The sequence below is a fragment of the Ursus americanus genome, chromosome 19 (assembly GCF_024610735.1).
Source record: "Ursus americanus isolate L20-20 chromosome 19, mUrsAme1.1.p, whole genome shotgun sequence".
NCBI lineage: Eukaryota > Metazoa > Chordata > Mammalia > Carnivora > Ursidae > Ursus > Ursus americanus.
In genome coordinates this window covers 7,562,724-7,575,082 of record NC_142145.1, presented here as the reverse complement: position 1 = coordinate 7,575,082, position 12,359 = coordinate 7,562,724, and the positions used below count along the sequence as shown (strand labels likewise).

Genomic DNA, 12,359 nt, shown 5'->3' with positions numbered 1-12,359 from the left:
AAGATACACAAATGGCCAGTCTGCACATAAAAAGTCACTAGGAAATCACTAGTCATTAATCAGTAGTCTTTAGGGAAATAAAAATCAGAACCAAAACGAAATACCACCTCACACCTACTAGGAAGACTATGATTTTAAAAAAGGAAAAAAGGGTCACCTGGGTAGGTCAGTCAGTTAAGCATCTGTCTTTGGCTCAGATCATAATCTCAGAGTCCTGAGATTAAGCCCTGCTTCAGGCTCCCTGGTCAGCAGGGCATCTGCTTCTCCCCCTACCTCTACCCCTCCCTCCTGCTCATACTCTCTTGCACTCTCTCTCCCTCAAATAAATAAAATCTTTTAAAAATAAATAAATTAATTAAAATAAAATGAAAAGGGAAAATAACAAGTGTTGGCAACATGTAGAGAAATTGGAAGCCTCAAAGTTGCCAGTGGGGATGTAAAATGGGACAGCCACTGTGGCAAACAGTTTGGTGGTTCCTCAGACAGCTGAACATAGAATTAACATATACCCAGCAATTCCACTCTTGGGTATATACCCAACAGAACTGAAAACAGGGGCTCAAACAGATGTGCGGATATACACCAAAACATTATTCCCAAAAGACAAAGGTGAGAACAACTCACGTGTCCATCAACAGATAAATAAATACGCCAAATGTGGCATATCCATACAGTGGACTACTATTTATCTGTAAAAAGAAATGAAGTTCTGACACAGCTGAAATATGGATGAACCTTGAGAACATGATGCTCAGTGAAATGAGCCGGACACGAAAGGACAAATATTGTATGACTCCACTTGTATGAGGTACCAAGAACAGACAATTTTAGAGACAGAATGGAGATGAGAGGTTACCAGGGGCTGCAGAGGGACGGGGACATGGAGAGCATGGCTATACAGTCACAGATCTTCTATTTAGGGGGATGAAAAACATTTGAGAACAGATAATGGTGATGGTTGCACATAAGAGCATGAATGCAATTAATGCCAACAAAATTGCACACTTCTAAATGGTTATGATGGTGTATTTTATGCTATACATATTTTACCATAATTTTTTTTAAAGAATTAAGTAAAATAAAGGCATCTGCAGAGGAAAAAAGAAAGCTCTCCAAGAGCTTCTCACTGCTCTGCAAAGAAAATATGAAAAGCTTACCAAGATCTACAAATCCCAATACACTTTGGCCCCTGGATACCTCTCTGATCTCACCCCATCCCCCCTCTGCTCCCCATTTCCCGCTTACTGCACTCCACTCACATACCAGCCTGGTTTTCACTCCTCAGGGATGTGACCTCACTTCCGAGGCCCCCAACCCTCCAGGAATACTGTTCCCACAGCTCTTCAAGTGGATAGTTCCTTTTCGCCCTTTAGGTCACCTCCTCTGAGAGGCTCCCCCCCCCCATCCTATCCAGGTAAGCCGTGTTTCCCTGGTCACCTTCGGCCACATCACCCTTCCTATTTCCTTTGAGCGCTTCTGATCTGAAACAATCTTATTTACTCGTTTACTACCTGTCCCCAACCTTCTCATGGATATGCTCAGAAGGGTGAGGACCTTATCTGCTTTGTTCAGTGTTATAGCCCCTAGAGACTAGAACATTAGTTGACACATAGTTGGTGATAAACATTTAATACATGAATAAATCTTCAAAGATACTATTTTTATCAACATTGTAACTCTTATTCTGCTGAAATATGGAGTACCTATAGCTCTCTGTTTTCAGTCATTTGCAAAATGCTCTATCTCAAGAATGTTAATGAGGAACACTATACCCTCTGAGATCTATAACAAAGTTAACGTATAGCATAACTATTCAAGTAGTATAGGATCAGTGAAACTCTGAACAGAATAGGGATTAACTCTGAAGCATGATGACAAATCACTCTAATTTAATACTCAACTTTCAATGCATAAGTGCACAGAATTCCTAAGTTGTAAATACTGTTTTGATAAAGCAAGTCTAGTGCTCTATTTTGCCATTAGGTGGTGCTTTTTCCCTTAAAAGTCTGGCACTGCTATCATATATCATATACTCCAACTACATCACAAGTTGCATAAAAACAGTTTTCATAAAATACAAATCGGGGGCACCTGGCTGGCTCAGTGGGTAGAACATGCAACTCTTGATCTTGGGGTCATGAGTTCAAGCCCCATGTTGGGTACAGAGATTATTTTAAAATAAATAAACAAACAAAATCGAATATACCAAAGGTTAAAGAAAAATATTTAAAAAATACAAATTGTTATTTTTCAAACCAAACAATTTATTAATACAAGTAACTTTCTAAAATGCCCAAGGTCCCACATGAATAGCTGAACTCAGAATTCTGGTCCCTAGCTTCCAACAACACTATATGCATAAGAGAAAAGAAAAACATCTTGCAAATGGCTCTTACCAAAAAAAGAGGACGGGATCAGGAGTGGTTCTGTCATTCACACAATGGTTTTCAAAGATGACCATTTGGTTACATTCAGGAATGAAGAGTTTATGTTGTGAAAATTTATACAGTAAGTATAATAGGGAATATTCAGAAGAATCTGCAAATACCACCAGTGACTAATGAATAAATAAACATAAATACCTTGTTTACTAGAGAAAAAACCTGGATCTCTGTGAAAGTTAAGTCTGTTTCTTAAGTATGTGCACAGCTGCTGCAAGCAAGACACTGACTGTAATGCCAGGCGATGTTTTCCATCTCCCCCAAAGGCCAGTTTCAACAGAGATAAAAGGCTCTGAAATAAAGAAGAGCAATGAAAATGATCAAGGGAAGGTGGATGTGGAGTTTACGTAAGGTCAAACAAATAACCAAAGGAGATAAAATAACTTGAAAAATATTTGTAAGATGAAGAAACAGAAATAGGCAAAAATGACTTAGCATAATGCAAGAAGATAAGACAAAACAAGAAAATAAAATTTAAATAGAAGAGTCGGTGTTTGTTATATCTAAAATCTGTTGGTTGGGTATCTATTCTGAGAGAACACATGAATTATTCCCCATTCAGGACATTAAGCTACACAGTACTTTTTTAAAAATCACAGCAAGCCTTCAAAGAGCATCTCAAAGAGCTAAATCATTTTGCCACCTTTTGGCAACTAACAGCTTTTCCTCTGCTATCTTTTGACAACTGCAACAGTATGTATTAATAGGTGCCATTCAGAGGCAACCATTCCAGCCCTGGGATTGCTGAGTGAGGGTGCTGAGGCATTATTAGCAGCTGTGGATATGCCACCATCCTAACCCGGGATCCCAAGCTCTACTATATAAACAACAGACTATCATATTGCAAAGAATCCATCATATTTTCACAGCGTCTAATACTGTGCCTTACACATCCTGGATACTCAAAAAGCAATGCTATTCTCAGTTAAGGGTTACTGCTGCCCAACCACAATTTCCAAAGTCTATTCTCCCCTTCAGGTGACCCCTAAAACGTAAATTCAAGGTGGCCAAACTGGACCTGTATGTGTCAAATCAAACTACCTCCTTTCAGAAGAACCACCACTATTGAAAGAAGTTAGAGCAGAAGTGGTTTCAGGAACCAAATACTTCATTTTTTTAAATACTGTCAATTCCTTCCTAAGGACTCCTTCTTTGCAAAATTTGTTTCACTGTAAAAAGTTCTCTATTTCAAAATCTAAAACAATTACAGAGGATACATACCTGAACAATTTTTGGCCTTTGAAGGAAAATTTCAGCAGGAAAATCTTGCATGATTACATCCTTCAATAGTTCACAGGTGTTCCAAATTAAAGTGTGGTTACTACTTCTTAAAGAGCTACAAATAAATAAATAAGAGCATTATTTACTTTTTTTAAAAGATTTTATTATTTATTTGACAGAGCACGCGTGCGCACACACGTGCACACAAGCAGGGGGAGCAAAGGGCAGAGGGAGAAGCAGGCTCCGCGCAAAGCAGGGAGCCCAATGCGGGCCTTGATCCCAGGAGCCCAAGATTCGAGACCTGAGCTGAAGGCAGATACTCAACCAAATGAGCCACCCAGGCCCCCCAGAGTTATTTTTAAAAAGAGTTTACCTACACCAGATTCTAAGTAACCTAGTGGCATATGACTGTTATCAACAGTCCTTCTGGTCTCAGCTGAGATTTCACTTCCCCTGGGAAGCCTTCCTAGATCTTTCCCTAATCAAGAACTCTGGGGTAGGTCCTTCCTCCATATGCCTACATTTGGTACTATGGCAAATGCATATTGACTTTCTATCCCCCACTAGACCCTCCTCAAGAGCAGGCACTACACAGTATCTGCCACTGTATGCCAAGACTATCACGATACTACAAAATGAAATCAATGAAGTCAAAGGGCACATAATGCAATGAAATCTGCTAAATGAATTAGGAAGTAAGACAGAAAACGTAATAGCAAATATAGAGTTAAATTCTAGAAATTAAATTCCTTAGTGCTCTTCCTTAGTCTAGTGAATCAAGCTAGGATTCTCCTCTTATCCCAAACAGAGGACACCCCTCATCTTCTCAGACAATATGTGCCCTCCTAGGGATTCAGCAATTGTTTACCTCCCACCCCAAGAATCCACACGCCCTCTCAGCCCAGCTCCAGTCCACTGCCCACCACCCAGAGGTGTGTACTAGAAATCATATCTCCTCCTTGAGGCCTGACTCAGAGCTGACATCAAAACCACCCCTGCCCCTTTCCCACATGGACTCTAACTCTTCAGTATGTTGTTCCAAGAGAATTTACTGATGCCTTGGAAGTGCCAGCATCAAAAAGCATTTAATAGCATCCAGCTGTTTATCTAGTCCTAACTCTACCAAGTTGGTCTTTCTATTGTCCTCTGAATATATTGTCCCCTAAGAAAGATTGCATTTATCTTTAATTTTTTCCATTTGTATTAACCAGGGACATAAGCAATGGCCAATCAGAGAATCTGGTCAATAAGAGATGACTCATGCCACCAAGATGTATAGAAGATTCCAACCACAAAAAGAAAAAAAAAAGAAAAAAAAAAAAAACCAACTTGATGTGTAGCCTGATAACAGCAAATAGGAGTTTTCTGGCTTGCCTTTTGAAACAGTGAAAATCATTCATATATTCCCATTACTACCTTTCACAGCCACTTAGTATCTTTTTTCCTGGTGAAAATGCACAGTAATAGCAACCAGATTTAATGGCTATAAATGAACCAAAATAGCTGATACACATCAGGTACCATACCTTTCATTAGAGGAGAGAACGTGTCTATCTGTTGTAGTCAGGGGTAGCCAAGGAAATGTAGAAAACTTCAAACACTTCACAGTCTGATTTACTGCTAATGGAACAGCAAAATTTAAGGGATCAAAGGCAATGCTGACAGACTCACAACGTTAAGAGTAAGGCTTCACCCTTAAAAGAAGTCTTCAAATAAAGTTACATCTTACAGTAACCTAAAATATACCAAACAAGGTCAGCTGCAAATTTGTTCCCTAACAAGATAAGTAACAGAGCTCTGTTTTTATAGTTTATCCAGAACCATATATTATTATTAGAAGGGCATTAAATACAAACCAATATTGAATGACAGTTAGAGCTTCAATTACGTTTTATATTTTACCCTGTGGCTAACCAGAACACAGAGCTTAAATTTAACATAAAAGGAACTGGCATTTGAAGATCTTTAATTGTAGAAATTAAAAATGATATAAACATAATCACATACTATAATTAGTCATGTTCAAATATCCTAAATGGTGTTAGATGTTTAAACCTCTTTGAAGATGACTTAAGACCATAAGGTTGAAGATCAAATATCAGCACTCAGGATTAAAAGAAATCTGAGAAACCAACAGTTTTAAACTACCCCAATCAAATGATTTTTTAACAGATCTCATATTGTACAAGTTAAGGTGGCAATGCTGAGAAACAGTATCCAAGTGGCAAATATACTTTCTGCCAAATGCTTTGAAAAGTGCATGAAATCACTGAATTTACATAACAGCATTATTAAATTCCCAGATATAGCACCGTTGTTTCTTTTAAAAGTGCTAAGATCCAAGCAGGATTTACTTTCTAACAGAAAAGTAAGAGGGGGGTGGAGGGAAGGACAGACTTATACCGCACACAAAAAGATGTGTCCAAAATAAGCCATACTACCAATCCACAAACTGCAACTCACGTAACAAAATCTCACCACCCCAAAGGTCCCTAATGTTTTCAACAGCTGCATCCAAGTGCCCACCTTCCCAGCCCTGACATAATCTCTTCCTTCAGACATCTCTCACTGTCACTCAATCAAGCCTTTTAATCATAAGCACAAAGAAACTACCATCTCAAAAACCGAAGCTCTGTAACAAGTCTAACTTTTACAGAAAGAAAAGGTAAAGTATTTTAACAGCTAAACAAGTTTTCAGTTCTTTCTTATGCTATTATTCAACCAGAGAGTTTCTGTGAAAGCATTTCAGCAACAGAGGGCTTCCAAATGGAGTTAAATTGAATACTTGATATGAGCAGATATATCTTTGGACACAACCTTTTCATTTCAGCTGTGCAGACAATAAGCTGTTAGGTACATGCTTACTTAATTATTCCCTAACTGCATCACCCAGAACAAAGGTTTTATCCTTTCTAAGCCTCAGTGCTTTCATCAGTAAAATGGAGATAGTAACAATATCAATTTCACTGGGACTCCAGTGAAGATTCATTCATTCATTCAAAGAATACATACTGAGTGCCTAATACGTTTTCGGCATTTTTCTGCTCACTGGGGATAAAGCAGTGTTCACAGCTATCATTAAGTTCATACCAAGGGAGACAAAAAGAGATAAATAAATATGTAATTTCAGATTATGATGTATGTTAGGAAGAAAACTAGACATAGACAGAAAGTGATCACTAGCTAGAGTCCTCAGGAAGGTCTCTCTGAGGAAGTAACATATGAGCAGACACACAGCCAGACATGAAGAAACCTGGATGAGATTTCAGGGAGAGAGAGAGAGGTTCTAAATCAGAACTCTTCAATCAACTGGATGCTGGCGTAAAGATAAATGAAGAAACCCAAATGATCCTGAGTCTTTGGCTTGAGTAACTGGATGAACAGTACCACTCAGTGAGCTGGAGAATAAATACCATGACATATATATAGTGCATGGCACCGTTCCTGACAAATCTGTGTGCAGTAGGCCCTGAGTACTACTGCCACCATCACCACCCACCTCCAAAGTTGCTCAAATGCAGTCAGAATAACATAAAATGTTACCATTTAGACTCTACATCCTAAACTAATTTGAGGAAACTGAAACATTCAGTTCAGTGCTGAAACATTCAAGTTGGACCACAATATGTCTTTACAACAATGAAGAAAAGTACATTAATTTCTGATTTACCAAGTCAACAGGATTATTTCTCTATTTATACACACCCATTGGTCGTGGAGACACTTCCATCTGCTGGAAATTATTTTTGTCTTGAGGAAAATATCCTATTAAGATTTCAGGCTGTTGTGGCAATTCTGATAAGAAAATATATATTACTGTATTATTGGTTCCTTATTTGCTAAAAGTGAAATTTACTCTTTTCAAATAATAACGTTTTCTCTTAAGTTTTACAATCATTTTAGAAACTAGAAAAATAAGTTTTTTTCTCTGAAGAGTCTTCCTATAAAGGAAAAAAATGTAAATGCTGAGCCAGTTTTTAATGGGGTGTGGGCTCCCCTCCTTTTTATGGTTCACCAAATACAACTATTTGTTAGAATGAACACATCCACAATGTACATAAAGAATCTGTTACAAAGTATTTATTCAAGGGCTCATCTCTGCTTCTTAGTCCATCTTCCTCCTCTCTCTTACTCCAATTATGTAGTTCCTGACCACTTCAACTTTCATTAATATCTTTAGAGAAAAAGTTGTCAAAAACAAAGGAATCAAGAACTACCTCTCAGTATCTTTCACGATTCTCTGTCACATGTGATTACACTTTCAGCAGTTTAGTTGGAATAAGAATGGGAATGCAATATTATTATTGTTATTGTTGAAAATGTGTTATTTTTGTAGAAGTAATCTGTCAAACTAGTCTCAAAAAAGAAAATCGCTGGCATCTTTTAGGCACCTTGACCAAAAAAGCAACAAATACAAATGTATGCTCCTCTGAATAACTGTAGAAGGGGGGAAAAGGTCAAGCTAATGTAAGTTAAATGCGAGAAAAAGAAGTTGGGGGAGATGATTTTTTTTTTTTAAGCTGAGGTCCCTTTCCTTAGAATTAACCACTAGAACCAATATACTTCTATTTTAACAGAATGCATCAGATTGATTCCAAAGAGTTACCAGTTTGTTTGGTTTGGTAAGATGCAGAATATAGCGGAGCATCTTCTGAAGGAAGACTAAAAAGTCCATCCAGAATGCCATCAATTTCAGCCTGCAGATTTGGCTCCACATCAAAGCGAAGTTTAGATAAGAATTCGACTGCACCAAGATCAACCAAATGCTGGACTGCTGGAGGATACTGAAATAAGAAGAGGAGAGTCCGGAGAATAACCACATATATCAAAATTTCTACACTTTATTTTACAGCAATGAAAACACGAAAGTATTTTTGGTATTTTAGATGTTCCTTTTATAAAAAAATAAATCTTGCATTGATATACCCAAAAGTAAAGAACATCCATGTATAGGACATAGATTTATAGAAACATGCATAAACCACGTGATAACACTTATGAGAGAAAAGCCCAGACATTGAGCACTAAAAATGCACACTGTAAACTCCTATTTTTACTTATTAAATGGATTACCTCCCTCCATGGACTCTCACCCTATCCTCTCCTACCTCCAGCCAGTCAAAGAATGCCAAAGTAATAATCCCCTATGACTGCATAGTGACTTAGTTTTGAAAGGTTACATTTGCACACTCTTGACATTTGACCCTGACAACCACTCTGAAGGCAGGCTGAGGAATATAAATATGAAAAAGAGATATAGAAAACGCAACTTCACATACTTGAGGTTATTTATTAATCATGGTCTGTAACATTAACTTTAAACATGTTCTCTTTCATACAGATACACCTAATTTTTAATATGCAAATAACAGAACATAAAGAAAAACAGAATGACAAATATCAACTTACAAAGATGATTCCAAAAATCAGAACACACCAGAACTCAGTTCTGTCATTTCAGAGAACACAGTAGAGACAATGTGAGATTCAACATTATAAATAAAAGGAAGTTGAGCATTATATACCCCGAGGAATTAAAATTCAACATCTCTGGTTGTTAAAAAAAAATAAAATAAAAAGTTGTAATTATTTAACTTTCAAGAAAATGTTACAATTAAATCACTACGAAACAACAGCTCTTCTGATTTTATTTCAAAATGATCCTACCTTAACCAATCTGTTCAATAGGCTGAGAACCTCTTCTTTCACTGGAACAGACGGAAAATTGAACCATTCCAGCAAATGGAGAAAAAGTAGCCTCTCCTGAACTAGATCATCACAGCAGATTAAGTTGTGCTCAACCTTGCAGAGAATATTCTTGAGAGCGCGTTCCCTGATCTCGGCCAGCTGATGACCTGTCAAAGTACAGCACAGAGCTATTGCCCAACTCCAAAGAGACGCCCACCCGGAATTTACCCTACCACTCAGTTATTTACGCAGGGGACCCGGGCAGGGTGAAGAGGGAAATCAAATTTTTTTCACAGGTGGGCCTGGTGCATTCGGGATGCGAATTGCTGAGTTTACACAAAGTCCGAGATGGGTCCCCGGGGGCTGCCCCAGCGAGGCCAGGACGAGAGTGAGCCGTCTCAGGGTGGACCGGCCTCGAAAACGTTACACGGCCATTCTTAGCAAGTGGCCACGACAGGAGGGCGACTGGCGCGAGGGGCAACTCAGCCTGTTACCGAGTTTCCTGATGAGCCCCGTCAAGACCATTTCGTCCCGCTCGATCAGCCTCCGCCGGAGAATTAAACTGCCGCGCCACAGCGTCCGTCTACAATTAGTGTCCCCATGGAAACCCAGCCGTTCGGGCTTGTGAGTTCCGCAATGCCGCTGAGACCCACCAGACGAACAGGAGGCAACCCCTGAGCAGCCGCGGGCCCCCGCAACTCCACAGAGGCTTATAGTCTCTCTGTAATTACTACTACGCAGTTCCTAGGCAGCAGTCTTTGTCGTAAGAACCGGAAAGAATGAGGAGACAAGCAGGGAAGAGAACCCGCCCCGGCCGCGGTGCACGTCGGGAATTGTAGTCTTCGCCCATTTGTGCTCCCCTCCCGGAATTCCGGACCCGCCACCGCACCCACCTTGCTGGGGTTCCGGCATCCCAGCGCGGGCTCCGGCGCGGGCTGCAGAAGTCCCAAAGAAGCCCAACCTGACCCTGCAAACTCGCTCTGGCCCTGCCAATTTTAATTCTCGGCTCCCAGAACTTTACAATGTATAATGCACAGTTTGGTTTGGTTTGCATTCCCGCACACCCTTAACCGCCCATGTTACTAAAATCACTTTAACTGTAAAATGTACCTGCAAAGGCAAGCAGTGTCCTCGGATACTGAAGTTCAGTACAAACAGGCAAGTCACAAAAGGAAAGGGGGGCGGGGAGGAAATAAGAGAACAGAAGAGAAAGAAAAAAAGGGGGATGTAGAAACAAAAAAATGGGGGTGAGGGGTAAGGGTATGAATTAATATTTGAATGCCACCATTGCTGGCTTTTGCACTGCACAAATAGAAAAAAAAAATTCTAAGCAGTGGTAAAGGGCAACGACAAAACTAAATTTGTTAAATGATTTGCATCACGTATGTTTTCAGTTTCCCTTAGAAAGGGATGTCATGGCAGACATAATATCCATTCCTATTTCGCAATAAAAAAAGGAGCTTAAAATCAGAGAAGTTCCTCACCCAGTCATACCAACTAGTAAGTAGCCAATTGAGGACCTGACCTTCATTTTCTTTTAACATTCATAGGACCTTGCTGCTTCTGTGAGGTGCGTAGCCTAGAAAGTGGTGATATTTGACTTGGATCTTGAAGGGTAAGTAGGAATTTGTTTGTCAGGCAAAGAAATGGGGTAAGGGAATTCCTCCCAGAGAAAACAGTACATGCAAAGCAAGGATTCAGAATGGGTCTGTCTAGGTCAGGAAAAGAGCAATTCTGTGCAGCCAAATTACCTCTGGGAGGAAGACAGGAAAGTGAAGGGGCTGTTAGCATGCTAGTTATTCTCCATTTGTCCCTCTGTGGTGAATAAGAGACAGCAGTAGGAAATTGGAGAGTGGGAGGAAAAAGAGGTGTGGATATTTAACTGATGTTCCACTAGTCCATACCTAAGCCTCCCTGGGCAAGATGGTGACAGTGGCTGCATTCCTCGATGCTCAGGTAAGAGAAGAGCTCTTGATGGATACTGTGCCAAACGGACCAGAAAGTGAGAAGTTTCTGTAGTTACCCAAGCAGGAAGGTTGTCCTTGTGGGTTTGAAGTATCAAGGTCAAAATACATGCACATGACAGTACAGAGGGATGATGGAAATAACTTTTCAAATATATTTCTAAGATGAAAGTCTTAGATGATGAGACACTGAGGATGTCAGTGAGGAAGGAATGATAATACTGTGTGAGAAAAATAAATTACAGTTGACTCTTGATCAACATGGATTTGAACTGCCTGGATCCACTGATGCACAATTTTTTTTCAATAAATATAGTACAGTATGACTGTACTATAGGTGTATTTTCTCTTCCTTATGATTTTCTTAACATTTTCTTTTCTGTAGCTTGCAGTTTGGAGGAATACAGTGTATACTACATATAACATACAAAATATGTGTTAATCAATGATCTGTTACTGGTAGGATTCGTGTCAACAGTAGACAATTGGTAGTTAAGTTTTGGGGGAATCAAAAGTTAGATGTGGATTTTTGACAGCACAGGGCTCACTGCCCCAAAACCCTGTGTTGTTCAGGGGTCAACTATAACTTAAAACAAGCATGTTGCAAGCAAAAAGGGGTGTCAAAAATGAAATGGTCTCTTTTTTTAATGAGATATGGTGGACATATAACATTATATCAGTTTCGGGGCACAGCATGATTTGATATTTGTATACATTGTGAAATGACCAACCACATTATGTCTAGTAGCCATCCATCAAAAATGGTTTTGTTTATGTTGCTTTTATTTTCTAATTTTTATTGTTATTGTTGAGCATATATTGTTTTTATAATTTGAAAAAAATCAGTAAGTCCTGCCTATTACATTCAAAGCAATTATGTATCATTTTTCTATTAGACTAAGTATTGATTTGCCAATTTTTTCTCAAAGAATCAATCTTCAACTTACTAATTCTGCTAAAAAGAATACTCATACTCTATTGTATTCACTGTACTTTTATTTATTATCAGTAATTTTCTCATCCCTTCCTTAGGTTATAGAGAGTT

At 39.0% G+C, this 12,359-nt stretch overlaps 2 protein-coding genes across 8 annotated transcripts in view; one reads left to right on the top strand and one right to left on the bottom strand.

Moving 5' to 3' along the window:
- RTTN (rotatin) overlaps positions 1–10,105 on the bottom strand; it is a 142,457-nt gene extending 132,352 nt beyond the window's left edge. For 2 of the 3 annotated variants that reach the window (XM_045790253.2, XM_087869736.1), the window contains exons 1-7: positions 9,845–10,105; positions 9,330–9,517; positions 8,269–8,446; positions 7,368–7,457; positions 5,189–5,282; positions 3,663–3,777; positions 2,583–2,733 (exon numbers count right to left, since the gene is read on the bottom strand). In XM_045790253.2, coding sequence (XP_045646209.2) covers positions 2,583–2,733; positions 3,663–3,777; positions 5,189–5,282; positions 7,368–7,457; positions 8,269–8,446; positions 9,330–9,517; positions 9,845–9,875 — 847 coding nt within the window. In that variant the 5' untranslated portion in view covers positions 9,876–10,105. The remainder of the gene's footprint in view (positions 1–2,582; positions 2,734–3,662; positions 3,778–5,188; positions 5,283–7,367; positions 7,458–8,268; positions 8,447–9,329; positions 9,518–9,844) is intronic. The other variant, XM_045790255.2, reaches the window with a different exon arrangement.
- A 153-nt stretch (positions 10,106–10,258) lies between these two features.
- Positions 10,259–12,359, top strand: part of LOC148108449 (uncharacterized) — a 42,992-nt gene continuing 40,891 nt past the window's right edge. For all 5 annotated transcript variants that reach the window (XM_087869734.1, XM_087869735.1, XM_087869733.1 and 2 more), the window contains exons 1-2: positions 10,259–10,508; positions 10,901–10,965. The gene's annotated coding sequence lies outside the window, so the exon portion shown is untranslated. The remainder of the gene's footprint in view (positions 10,509–10,900; positions 10,966–12,359) is intronic.